This window comes from Tuber melanosporum (genome assembly GCF_000151645.1).
Source record: "Tuber melanosporum whole genome shotgun sequence assembly, scaffold_2, strain Mel28".
Classification (NCBI taxonomy): Eukaryota; Fungi; Ascomycota; class Pezizomycetes; order Pezizales; family Tuberaceae; genus Tuber; species Tuber melanosporum.
Genome location: NW_003298863.1, coordinates 650,235 through 664,797, shown reverse-complemented (window position 1 = coordinate 664,797; position 14,563 = coordinate 650,235). Strand labels below are relative to the sequence as shown.

General features: G+C 48.5%; 1 protein-coding gene across 1 annotated transcript; it reads right to left on the bottom strand.

The window, feature by feature from the left end:
• Positions 1-1,188: 1,188 nt before the first annotated feature.
• On the bottom strand, positions 1,189-2,852 carry GSTUM_00005547001 (uncharacterized protein; the record flags this gene model as incomplete). Its single annotated transcript, XM_002837684.1, has 2 exons — positions 1,189-2,058; positions 2,409-2,852. The coding sequence occupies 2 exons, from the start codon at positions 2,850-2,852 to the stop codon at positions 1,189-1,191; spliced, it is 1,314 nt and encodes a 437-aa protein (XP_002837730.1).
• Between the last annotated feature and the right edge of the window lie 11,711 nt (positions 2,853-14,563).

The following is a 14,563-nucleotide window of genomic DNA, read 5'->3' as shown; positions in this document are numbered from 1 at the left end:
AATCCTCCCCGCCAAGCCATCCTCCCAAACAGGAAATTCCACAGGGTCAAAACCTAATCTATCTCAGAAAATACCGGTACCCTGCTAACCAAAATTTAACCCTGCTTCACACCGGTACTGTATCTGTAGTCTACTCTGCTCGTACAGTGCTGGTACTGTACAGTGTCAAGTGTGAATCCTGCCGAGGCTATTGCAACGGGACGCCTTGGCGTTCGGTCACTGGTTCAAAAAAATGCATAGTCTACTGTACTCGAGTACTGGTGCAAGCGAGGCAGGTACAGTACCGTACTCGAGCAGATAGTCTATATCCGTCACGTGCTTCATCTGGGCACACTGCAACAAGAAGGTTCACTTTCTCATCGTGCTTCACGTAATTGAGTCTATTGGCAGCACTACGAGTACTGTAGCTCCACCCAACGATCCAAGCCGGCCCACCTATCATACTCGTGTATGGTACGATACCCACTACAACACTCTCCACCCCCCACGTGCTATGCTACCAGAGATCAAACTACTTGTAAAGTCCCATTGGGTGCACCATTTTTATGGCATAAAAGCGACTTTTATGCTATAAATTTTGCAAACTCAACCTTTTTATTTGGAGGTGTGTTGGGTGCGAGCAAAAATATTGCGATATTTAGAAATATTATAATATTATGCTATTTTCGACTTTTCTTCGCAATATATTTATATCGTAGCACACCGAATAGAGCCTAAATGAATAAATTGTATCATAATATCATACTCCATCTGCCATGCTCCCAACACCATTGCTATGTGGGCTACGACGCTGTGCCGTACAGTACCGGTACCCTTCGTTCCATCCATACCCTTCCCACCCACCCGGCCTACCGTACCGCAACCCAATACCGTTCGCCACTGGCCGGGATAAGCCCACTACAAAAAAAAAGAAAATTTAATAGACCCCACAGGGCCCGAATAAACCAACGAAAAGAACGACCCGCGCAAAAATATGCACCCAGAGAACTATAAAGAGGGGACGGGAAACCCACTTCAACAATATTAAGAGGTAAGGGGAAAAAAGGAATGAAAGAGTTGAATAATAATTTGATACACCAGACGAGTAGTAAACAATACCCAAACAAGCTTAATTGGTGAAAGCCCCGACATAGGCAATGCCAAACAAAAGAAAGCAGGCCAAATAAGCAAGCGGTGTGCTCCCTCCCTTCAAACCCTCATAAGCTCATCAACCTCAATCACCGCAATAACTTCTTCCCCTTTGCCAGCGTCCCCCACACAAACACCCAGCACTGCCCCCGCAGGAAATACCCCGCGCTCTTCCTCCCTCGATGCCATCACCCACTTCTTCATATCTTCTGCGTTTGCCTGACCGGACACGCGTATCATTTCCGATTTAGCGACCACAAGGGATGGCTCAAATTCATACACGCCCCCTTGAACATCACCTCGGATAGACTTCAGCCGCCCCGGCGGGATGACCTGATCGTTCGAAACCCGTACCCAGCCGGTCTTGGACCCTACACCGGCAAGTAGGCAGTCAATAACCCTTACGGAATGAGTCGCCGAAAGCGGGGTATCGGTCCATTCGGTAATCTCTAGGTCTGACTCCGAACTAGTGGATGAGATTGGCGGCGAGTCTAGTAGACCATCTTCAAGGATGCCGTCCACCACCGGAATATCTTCCAGGCGCACTGCTAGATCCGACACTCTCACCACACCTTTTCCGGTTCCCAATCCAATGGCTCCACCTGGGTGATTCCTCTTGAACACGTCTTTGGGCTTCTCTCCATCGCCGGTGTACACATGCCTCGCCGATACTACTGCTAGGGCATCTCCAAGCGCCAGCGCGACAGTCGTGGAGGTAGTAGGTGCCGAGATGCCAAAGCTAGTCTCCTCCGCCTCGTGTATGGGAGCGGGAAGCAAAATTGCCTTCTTGCGCTCTCGTGTCAATGGGGAAGTGTGGTACGAGATATGCGATGTCAATGCGATCAGTGGTAGATGCCCTGGAAGGTGCGGCAGTAGCGATATCAGTTCGGGGGTGTTTCCGGAAAAGGTGATCAGAAGAAGGACGTCTTTCTATGAATAAAATAACGATTAGCACACAATATGCAGTGAGATTTAGTAGACCGGCTATGTTGGCAAGCCTTGCCCTGCGGCCAACGGGGTGTGAGGGCCGGTCGGCTCAGGCGCAAAGTGCGGTGTTACCAAGCAAAGCAAAAAGTGGGGAAACTGGGCTGATTTCAAACCCAGCAACAGGAAAAGCCATATAACCAAAGAAGGAAAACAGCTGGAAGGCCCAGGGAAAAGGCCGAGGAATGGTGAAAAAGGAAAGAAAGGAAATAACAAAACACAACTAATCAATAGAGACAAGCAACCATCCCTGCATTCCAAGTGGGGGAAATCGGGGTTATTAAATGCTTACTTACCGGCTTAACCATTCCCAGATCGCCATGCAGAGCCTCAATAGGGTGCATGAAAACCGACAGTAATCCCAAGGAATTCATCGTTGCAACCATCTTCTCCCCAATCTTGCCACTCTTTCCCACACCGATGATGATGACCTTTCCCCCCTTGACAACCGCTGTAGAGATTGCTTCCACGGCTCTTACAAACCCATCCCGGGCTACCGGGTTAGTTGCGTATAACTGCGAGAGACATGATAATGCCATGGCCTCGGTGGAAAGTACACGCACAGCTGTAGAGAGAACCTCTTCGTCCTCTGGGTCAGCGTAGGTGGTAGGAGGCGTGATTGGCAGCGAGGATATAGCTTCTGTATTTGGTAAACACGACAGATGCTGTGCAAACGGCAGATTATTTCTCCCATCCCGGAGGTGGCGGAAAAAGTCTGAATTAGATCTACCGTTATCCATTGCAAACCCGGGATAGAGCTGTAAATGGGTCGGTAGTGGGAGTGGCTTTGCTATAGGGTGCTCAGTGGGTGAGGCCCGTGAGGGGGGAAGAAGAGACCGTTGGCGTGGGTTGGGCAGCTTCCTAAGGAACGTATTCCTCGGGCAACTTTTGTTCGGGATAGAGTCTGATGGAATCCCCCGAGAAACTCTGATAGGACAAGTGGGTAGTGGAGCTAGTTTGGGACCTCAAGCAAGGGCTTGCTGAAAATCTAACAAGGGTGGAGAATATGGGCTAGGCAGTCGAGGCAAATATGCGAGCAATGGTAGAGCAATTGTGTCAGAGGTTCAGCGAAATGAAGCCCGTATCGGATGGTAGTGCTACACTGACAAGATCCCCAGTTCACTAAAGATGGTCAGTGCCAAACTAGTAGATGCTTTGTTGACGGTATCTTGTTGGAGCCCTCACCCAACCCATCGTTTTATAAAAATCAAAAAAGGGAGTAGCAATTGGAGGGGACAAAATACCAGTACCAATTGAAGCTTATATAGATGTCTTGACAGCGTATGATATGAGTCCTTAGCAACGGTTTTCCTTGAGAAGGGCTGGCTAGCCCACCCTGTTAAAGGTTTCTCACGGCGCCGGAAGGGACAAAATGTACCCCCCCTTACTCTACCGCTATCTCACTCTGTTCACACTCTACTGGTGCTGATTATCCAGATGTACCGGTGAAAACTGAGCACAAAGGATTGACTCTAATGCTGGTATTTGTCAAGCCCGCAAGGCACGACAAGCGGGAGCCACAGCTACAAGGCTGTAAGGGTGCAGTAGGAGTTAGGGGGGGCGAGAAGAGCGTTGGCACGATACGGGGGTATTCGTGCCCAAATAGCCAGCCAAACCGCTATTTCCTCAACCTTGTTAGTCGTGAAACTAAAGCAAAAGGTGGGAAGGGAAGGGGAGCAGAGAGAAGAGGGGGGGGGCAGAGAGTGGTAGGATATTGAGGGAGGTGGGAAGGCGGAATGGATAATAGTGACTGAGAACGAGAGTAAGGATTGGGGATTGTGAAGGATGGGTGTAAGAGGGAGGGGGGTTTGGAGGGGATGGGAGGTACGGCTCTGCAGCCATCAGGTGACGATAACAGACTCATTGAGACTTGATATGTCGAGATGCGCAAGCAATCATGATGGCCGAAGCAGCGTGACGCGCAGGCATCATAGCATAAGCAATTGTTCTATATTAACCCTTCGAGGCGCGACATGCAAAGGGGCGATTGGTTTGATAGACAGTGCTCGAAAAGTGTAAGGAGCAAAAGAAAATAGAAGAGAAGAGAAAAAAAATACCCCCTCCAGATATCACGCACCGAAAGGAGACCAGAATGAACACAAGTAAAGAGAATAATCAGGACAGCCCTGTGGGGGCCTTTCCTTCCAGAGGAAACATTACGCAATGGGTTGAGATGTACTGTAAGTGGAAGGGTTAACTATTTGACATGCGTGCCTGGAGATACACTGCTGGGACGTAAGTCATGTACTGTACCATGCTCGTACTCGTAGAAACAGGGCGCTGGCTGGCTAGCTGGTGCCCGGACGGTGTAATCAATTCGACCGCGGCAAACAAGGGAATTCTCTTGCGGCAATCCCTTCCCCAGCAACTCTCCCTCTTGTTTTTCTCTTGTATCCGGCTCCAATTGAGGGTTCCATAAGAATTTCGCGGCAAAGAGTTCGCGTGAAGACAAGGTTTACCAGAAGGGTGTGTGTGGGTTGAGTTTGAGTGAGTGTGGGCGTTTAAGTGTGCCATGTGTGCTGTGTGGCTTTTCTTACTGATTCCTTTTTTCCTCACCCTTCTGCCTCTACTCACTTGTTTTTCTTTTCTTAGACTATCTTTCTAGTCGAGGGAAGACTTTCTTTTTTTCTCCTGGCTTGCACAAGGACCCCAGGGATATTAAAGGGCAAAAAAAAAAGTCGAAACGTAGGCGTGGATTTTTGGTAAAGATGTGAATTTGATAGGTGGTGGAGCATCAGATGCTGACAGAAAAGGAAGAGAGAAAGGGTGAGACTTCCTCCCATGTGGAAGGTTTCGCCACTAACAAAAAAACAAACACCCTCTCCCCGTCTCATCCGCCGTATGAGTGCGTATTCCCTTCTATGTCCCATCTCCTCCCCATTCTTCCACTCATCCCTCCATCTCATACAGGTACCTCATATCTCAATTAAGACCAGCCGCACAAGCACAATTCGTATCATCACCCGCGCAATGCCACCAGCCCAAGAACTTAGAGGCCCAAATGGGGGGGGGGGCAAAATACAAGTGAAAAGGAAGGAAGCAGATGAGAGGGGGGAAGGCGCGGCCATTGAACACATGCGGTAGAGTACGATACTCGTACCTCAGCTAGCCCAGCCAGCTTGCAACAATAGTGATGTCTTGCACCCGATTCGTGCGACCAGAGGCTCTCGGGAATCGATGGCAGGTGTACTCAGTATAGTCAAGTGCATGGTTGATGGTGGTAGTTGGTAATGTGTCTGGGTGGTGGTGGTGTGGTGGCGCCAATGGTTACTGATGGTGGGGGTTTGAGAGATTGACGAATATGGAAGGAAAAAAAATGCAAGGGAGAGAAAGTACCACAAAAGAGCATGAAGGACAGATATCCGTCTGCAACACGTTATCTCGCAACCCAGGTGCCATTACAGGTATTATACGCCCACGCCTTCCCCCACCGTCCGCCCATCCATGGCAATGAAAGGAAAGAGGAAAAGGGTATAAATAAATAAGATAAAATAAAAAAAATAAAGAAGAAGGAGAAGAAGGAGAAGAAAATGTTATCCCCTGACAGCCAGGAGCGCCGCATCGCGCCATACAGTACAAGCTAAGCTGGCCGATAGCGGTTCGGTACCGTATTGTGCACTGCAAGTACAGTACAGTATCATACCGGTACTCCAATACTGCATTAGCACCTCACCTTTATCCCCCTCTCCCACCTCCACCCCTCCCTTGTGCCCCTCTTCTTCGTTCACTTTGTTCGCCATTCCGGTGTAAACAGCGGGGTAGCGACCACAATGGTTCATTCGAGCCCCGGCTCAATTAACTCGCCCCAAATCACACGGATATGAGGCATGAAACACAAGCACTATAGAGAGAGAGAAATTATACGACAGACCTAATCAACATCACACGAAATAGAGGGAGAAGCAGAACCATAGCAGGAAGGCATGTAGTGTACTTGAGTATTCGAGTACTGTACCCCTAGTCTACTTGTACCGTCATCGCGCATTCGGGCCACGGCCGGCTTCACCCGACATTTCGGGTTCTCCATCGATCATATATGACAAGCAAACCAATATTATATTTCCGGAAACGTGGTACGCATTTGGAGCGAGAGGGAGGGAATCGGAAGAAAACTGCCGAAATACAATATGTTGGGGACCCAACGCTGGCAACGGCGGCCAAGGGGAAAACGTTTCTTGGTAGAAGCGGGAAAGGGGGGGAGGAAAAAAGGGAAAAAGGAAAGAAAAAAAAGCCCCAAGGAACGCAACGGCAGATAAAGGAGGCTTCCCTCTACTCTCCCATTTATTTTTGAGCTCGTGATTCTCTTTTTTTGAGGAGGGGGCATTTGGTTCCCTCGGCAGTTTTCAAGAAATCTTTACGTACAAGTGGCAGAGTCGCTAAAGGATTTGGTTGGTTAGCTCGTTAAGCTGGTTGACCAGGATTTCTCACTTTTTGGGATGGTCTAAGCATTACTCTTGAAGTACCGGTACAAGTACCCCCTTCTTGGGAGTTGGAATATCATATTTAATACTGCGAGTACTTGTACTACTCCATGTACAGAACTAGTACGCCGATGGCAGAGATAAGCAGGTCTCGATCTCTGCTGTCTAAATCTGCAAACCAAAGCATGGGTATAAACTACTCGCTCTGAAATTACCATCACTGCTATGATAGCTATCCTAGTGAAACCTTAACGTCTTATGCTAAAAAAACCCTAGCTCGAACTCGCGCGACAGTACCGGTAGTATTGACTACCGTAAAAACCCATAATCCACTATCAGTTTTTCGGCGGAAATCAGCCCGTCGGCCCACGATAGGTTTAGTTTGATGGGTTAGGAGAATTGTGAATACCGGTTAATGAGATGCAACACATCCAGTGGGCTGATCTTATACCGGTACTCGTGCCATGTCAAGGAGGTGCTAACCCCCCCCTCCGGGACTTCTGTCTCGGAGTGTGGAGATTACAAAGCTCCCGAGGATAGTGGATTTCAAGGGTTTTCGGCCTATCCAGAAAAGAGGGGTCACAGTTTACCCAAATATCACAACCCGCCCTATCGTCACAGGGTACCACAACCAGTCAAGAAACCAATCAGTCAATCAATCGAAAGAAAGGAAACAGGCTTTGCCAGATGAGCCGACCATTGTCCCCCCCCGCGGTGTGCCCGGCCTCGATCCCCGCAATCACCAACGTGACCTCGAAACTGCCACGATATATACTCCGCACGAGCACAAGAGACCTTGAATTAGGATCGTGACAAATGTCGACCCCACGCACCCCACAAAGCACTCTGCATTTATCCCGTTTCCCGAAAGGTAGAAGGGGTACATAGAGGCAAGAGACGGAGAACTCACAATTTGTACCGTATCGCTAAGTTAACCGTGCATATCCGTCCAACATGACATATGCAATCCAGGATATATCGCAAAGCTGTGGACCGATGACCGGAGCCCAGATCGAATCGGTCAGACCGGACAAATACCAGCCCATATATCTTAATGACAAAATAGCTTGTGCCCTTACAAAATACGGAGCGACCGAGTGCTGACGAATATTGAGGAGGTACCGGTACTCACGTCATGGTATATTGGTGCCTCGATACTGTGGGGACTTTGCGCTCGGTCATTGCTGGCAACTGGCCGTGGGGTGCTTTGTTGATAGCATTGGGAACCTTCGAGCATCTTTGCCCCCCCGCCCGCTCGGGAAGCGGCTGCCAAGGAGGGACGAATTGCGGAATTTACACGGTAAGTGCGTTACCAGGACTCGGTTGAACTTCCGTAACCCTAAGATACTCGCTTAATTCGCTGGGATGTCCGTATATTTAAAGCTTTCCCATTAGCATAAGCTCTATATAGCCATTGCCTAGGCCCGAAAGTCTTTGATCTGAGCGCTTTGCTCTTCATGAGATACGGGTACCAGTGCGCTTATATTAGGATGAGCGTGCTCTTTGACAAACATAGTGGTGTGCATACGGTCAGGCGGTTCAACCCCATGGCTCCGCACCGCACTCGCCCAATGAAATCCGAGAAGGGGAAGAGGAAAGTTTTTTATGGTAGAACACATAAGTTAATATCATAGTACCCATTACCATACCAGACCCAATGATTAGAGCACTTTGAGAGTAGGATTCAAGTTAGGCTCTGTTTGGCAAGCCGCTTATAACATAAATTTTGGTACAATGGAGTTTTTATATTGACTGTGGATGTAAAGTTAAACAGGAAGCCAGGTGCTAGATGTCTGAAGCTTAATGGCTACTATTGGATATAGTAGATGTAGCGTGCTGAAGAAATTCCTGCATTTACAATCATCCTAAGAAGGCCCCGCTAGTCTGGAACTGTCTCCAGGTCAGGCTCCATCCGTGATCCAAAATGCGGTACGTTCAACCTTATGTCATCACACGAGGACAGCCCCACAAGAGCTGAGCAAGATAGTGGAAATTGGTGGTCCTAACCCGGTGCGCTTGGCCCCCTGGTCTCCAGACCAAACGATGGTATCCCATGGATGATACTGTTACAAACCAGGCTTTGTATCATAGCAACGAAGAGTTTAACTCACAGATAATTAGCCCTCCACGTCCGACCCAAGCGGTGTCAGTGCACAACTTAGTACTTGACACTCCTCTGCACCCAACAGAATCCATTGTCAAAAAGACTAGATCTCGCTCCACGATACAAACCCGAAAGAAGGCTAAAGACACTAGCCCTCACTACCCCCGAAGGCCCAATCCCGGAATCCGAGTGAGTCGCAATGAACAAGGCTAGGAGCACCGATGGTAGTAATAGTCATCCTTTGCACCATGGTACAGCTATGGGAGTCCTAACACAACAGGATCCTACGATAGCAGAACCGAAACACCACTTCGATCCACACCGCCCCCCGGACAAATGCTGGTAGAGGGCGCAGAAACTGCTGGATCCCATCATTGCCGAAACTTCCATGGAATCCAATGGGCCACCAGCGGTTTCCCAATGTCCATGATATGTCCCGTGCCGTGGGGCCAGAAGCGGCACAGCCTGTAGGAGCACAAGGGGGCGGGAAAGACGCACAGCCTGGCCACTTCTCCCCTGTGTGGTGCTTAAATCGGTGGACACCGTCGAGGTGCATGCCACCCCTTGCGGTTGTAGGGCTCTGTTTACGAGCTGAGACTGTAGAAGCGAGGGGGGGCTTTGTATAACTTTCCCCCCTCACTCCATCTGCTTTCCCAGTACCATAGATTTTATTACCGAATGATATGATATGAGTCTGGTTTTGTGGAAACCGACATGTTTGCCTTTTTTCGGTTGTGAGGTAACGCAATGTTTGAATTGATGCAAACGGAAAAAAAAATGTTGTGGAGATAAAGTTATACGAGCTCTACATGGCTGTCTACAGTACCGTAATGTGATTAGGCAAAAAAGAAATTGCCGTTGAAGGCCAACTTGTACGTCCTAATACTCGCACAACCACAGTCATATGGTATGATACCATTGTGATCATGATACCGCCAAACGCGACATGGAGCTCGGTCCGCGCACCTTTCCTCCTAGGATTCAAGTGCTCCAAGGGATTTCAAAAAAAAAAAAAAAAAAAAAAAAAAAATCCCCCAACAGCTTCAACATAACTAAGTCTTGATAACCCTATCCCAGTAAACAGTCTGCGTAACCCGTGTGGACAATCATAACCATTTCCAGAGCAGTCCCCCACCCATATAGTATCCGTGGAGCTTATCGCGCCTCTATCAGCGAACATATCCAGATTCAAACCGAGCCAGAAAAAAAAGCCCAACACCCAGAAATCCAACTCGACTCCAGCACATTCCCCCGATCTCTCCCAATATATATAACCTTGCAGAAGCATGCTGACACCCGAACGCTATTTATTCCCTCAGAACGGCGAGGGCGAAAAGAAGCGGATAAACCCACCATGCGGATCGAGCGCGTTGCATCAAGCACTGGGAAAGAGGGCATAGGAAAGAGAATGAGAGAGGCTGCTCGGCGCTGCGTGCCCTGGTTCGGCAACCATAGTTCGGGGACCGGTGCATCATGACCTCTGAAAATGTTTCCCCTATGATTATGTAAGTGGACGGGGAGATGCCTGCCCGTTGGGCAATCCCCAAACCGTTACCATCGGTACTGTACTGTACCCGCGCTTACGCCCCTGTACAGTACTAGGTTTGTGGCGCAAAAACTTGATTGGAGGGAAGAATCCCAAACTGCGTTTCACGAACGAGTGGACTGTGCCGCGCGAAACATCCCTTGAGGTGTACGAGTAAACGGGAGGAGGCACCGCGAACCAACCCACAAGAAATATTAACCCAACCAGGGGTAACCGGTGGGCGGTGAGAAAGCGTGATATCGTAAGGATAAATATGGCACCCCTAACCCAGAATAGTGCCGTGTTATCAAAGGGGTGGTCAGTGAATATGATAGAAGATCAACACTCCAGTGCGAGGGCATTCAGGGTCCCTTTATTGATTAGCCGCTTACTAACTTATTTCTAGCCTCGATTGCGAGAGAAATTTAAGTTACTACGGTAACTTACTGCCTAAGGAGAGTGAATGGGAATCAGTGGGTCAAAAAAATTTCGCTTACCACTACAGTAGTGCTTGCTTTGAAGGGCTACCTAGGTGGAAATGATGCAATGAAGGGAAGGGGTTCTGGGTCTACAATTTGCCTGGCCCGAGGGGGGCAAGGTGAAGTTTACCAAGTTGGCCGTATATTCTGGTGATTCCCTGGTCCTGCTATGTTGAAAACGGGAAATGATAAGAAAGGAGGTTGCACGAAGTCAAAAAAAAAAAGGTTTAAAAAATGAAAGAGTACTGATATGGGGAGAGAAGTTTTGAAATGTTCGGTTCTAGGGAATTGAGCTGACGTATGATACACTGGCACGCATGATACGTACCCGTGCGAATATCTCCAATAGGCTAAGAACCGGATCTGTCGAGTGATGTATCGTGCCGACTCTTGCCGGTCGGAATCGTTTATTGACTTTGGTATCATACTCGGGCGGGGATTTGAACTCGGGACAAAGTGACAACCAGTCTTTACCGGTTTCTCGAATGATATTTTCGCAGCAGCTTTCTATTAACATGGTTGCCACAAAAATCACCCCATCAAGCGGACAGGACGGGTTGTCACCGTGTCCCAATCTCTAACCCCCCGCGCAGATTCCGGTTTACCCCCCCTCCCGGCTCAGGTGTACCGTTGGTTTGTTGGCCGACAGCTATTGAGCGACCCGCTCCGTATTTGGCTGGGATTAGGGAGAAGGGGAGAAAGGTGGTGGCGGAGATACCGGTAATGAGGTTAAGTTCGCTAGTGAAATTTGGTTTATAAGCACATCGTTAGCTACTGGGACTGGCAGAACCGCTTCCCCCTTCACCCGCCATTACTGTTCTTAGATATTTGAATGCAGGAGAGGAAAAGTGTATGATGGGTTGGTGCCCACTCTACCCGAGTACCACTATTCCTTTGAAATCCCTTGAAGACTCCTCTAACCATATCCAGGTACCTAGGCCACCACTAACACTACCGTCGCCGAGACAGCCAAATCCAAGCAAGAAACTATCTACGAGTAGTAGCTGGCCTAGCCAACCTTTGAGAACCGTATCATCCGCTGCAGATGGACCACCTTACCGGACAACCCTGAACTCTAGGCCTGGCACGGGAAGAGCTTAAATTCTACCTGATGACCGTTCGTTTCCCCATACAAACCACCAATTAGTTCCGTCTTGGTGCACGGGAGGGGCTCAGATATCCTGGCACACTGCCGACCTGGCTAGGGCTTCCTTTGTACCTGCTTTCCTGTATGTGGGATTTCTCGGTTTTGTGGGGATATGATTCGGCCTTGGCTTCCAGGTTCAAAAACTGCCAGGGCCCAATTTGTGAAGTCTTATAGAACTTTTGGCTTTCTTTTTGTGACCCTTCCAATGTGCCGAGGCTTTCTTGGATCGACCTGGGCTCTTTTTTGGGACGGGCCTATTGGGTCGGGTTGGGTCGGGTCGGAATTTTCATTCCTTGGGCCTGGAAGTGGAGCCCGGGATACCCCGCTGGCACATGCAATTCTCGAGGCGCAATCCGGAGACTTGAGCTGTCCCCTATTATAGGTGTCATGGATGGGCTACTTGTAACCGTGGGAGATGTAGCCCGAGTCCATGGGCCTGGGACACAATTCTCTGAACGAGGGAATAAATGGGCGAGTAGGGTTGCCCAGCGGTCCACAAAGCCCCGCGGCAAACCAGTCAGCAGCCCGAAGCAAGAGGAGTGATATTACACCACAAGCGAAATCATATTGCTGGGTTCAATCATTAGTCATCACTGATATGTAGTCTGGTGAAAGAACCGAATGCAAAGAAGAAGAAAACAGATAGGCACCAAAACCCGCATGCACCCTGATCCTCCAATTCATCTATTATAGCACAAAACGAATGCTTACCAATCAATGACACTCACTTACCCCAGAAAATACAGCCACTAGACAAGGGTTCCCGCGATTCAGGAGATGTTTAATTCCTCTGATGGCGCCATCGGTGTCTGTGCGGAGGGGTAGCGGCGTTGTCATCCTCCTATTGGGGGGGTCAACTGCAAACTACCATCGGCGATCAAGCGGTGAATGTCGACAATAAAAATTCAAAAGTAAGAGACCTAATACCATACAAACTAATGTTCTGTATCCTCCTCCCCACCCCAGGAATCACGGATACCACACCTGGCACAGGTCGCCACCATTTCCCCAAAATTCAGGAGGAACTGTCTTCTAAAATAAAGCCAGAACCCAGGCCAAGTTCTTCCCCACACCCCCCTTCCTCCTAAGGTGTCTGATATCCTTCGATTCTAGTGATATAGGGGATTTTTTAAGCCATACCCATATACGCTATATGGGATTTGATTCTGGAGAAGAGGGGCTATTGGAGCCGTTGGTGCGGATAATAGTAGTGAGTAGGAGTGCAGTACTCGAGCACAGTAATCCCAAGGCTAAGCGCCCAGATGTGTTTCTAAACAAAGCGTTCGGACAGTAAAATCACTATTGCTCACAAATAACCTGTGCCCGCTCTGGGTAGACCGCTCGAGCCCAATATGACAGAGACTCTCCTTGCTCTGGCAATGAAAATGGCAGAATGATAGCTTGAGCCCCGCACCGAGAAATTCAGTTGCTTATTATGCAACCGGCTCTCTCTCTGCACTCTTTGGCTGCCTCAGAGCAGTTTTGCCCCGCCATCGTCATGGTGGTGTAGGCTTGGGCAACCCGACTTCTAACAGTAGTGTTGAGGAATTTGGTGCATGCTTCACTATATAACTCTACCGGCAAGTTTTCCAAAATTGTTGTTTAGCTCGAGCACTGTTTCACATAGGAATTCACATCGGTACTTAAAATCTATAATGTGTGGGGCGTGAGGACAGTACAGCAGAAAAACTAGATGTTTGTTTTGTTATTTGAGGCAAAAATTTTGGTTGGCTAATGGAATGATGGGTGCACTCACAATTGATATTTAACAACCCACCGCAATCAATAGCTCAAAGTAATTAAACCTTTAGAGATAGGAAATAAAGATACATATGTGTGGTCTCGCGAGCTTGGTGGAGATGTTCCTGATTATATCCCATTGTAACTCCATGGCACCTATATTTTCAAACCAATGAAATCCACCGACAATCACGTGCTAAGACGGAACGTGTAACCATTTCCCAATGTGGACGTGAAAGCAGCGATATTGGGAACAAAATTCGTCGCATTTGGCGATCAATACAGTCGGCTAGGTATGGTATCATACTTGTAACAGGACCGATATCGTACCGGTGTGGAATGGAGGCAAAGTTGATAGGGTATGATATTTTCTGAGAGTCATATTTCCCCATATTTTATTTAAGCCGGGAGAGCCTGCCCCTAGTTACTCGTAGACAAGGTGGAACCCCCGACAGTGGTTTAGATAGCGGTACTTTCCCATCTCAATCCCGCTTATGATACCAACCACCAACTCGCGGTCATACAAGTTTATCCAATCGTTCAAGTTACTGTGTCAGACAATTTATCAAAAGCCGCCATTCGATCATCTGATAATCACCCCGACCAGACCCCCTCTTCCTCCCGTCCTAAACCCCGGCAACAACGAAGCCTCCCCCGCAACCCGAGCGGAAATACGATAGAAGGAGCAAAGATAGCGGAAAAGGTGGGAAAAAGTAGAACCGATGCTAAGTTGTCGGGTGCTCGGGCGGTATCGCGGGGGTGCGATTTGATAAGCAGATTCCAGTAGTCCGAGGTCGGACGGATCCATGAAAGTTTCCTTTTCGGAAACACAAATTAACCCCGATAGGTACCTATACAAACACAGGTAGTATGACACTAGTATTATTATTTTTGATTTATTTTCCTTCGTTTTTGTTTTTGCATTGGGTTTTTATCTTCATATTGACCGGTATTGTAAAGTTGAGGCTGAACATAGCGCCAAACCCTGCGATTTCCCATACCGGTATCATGCAAGATCATCAGAAATTGAGCCAA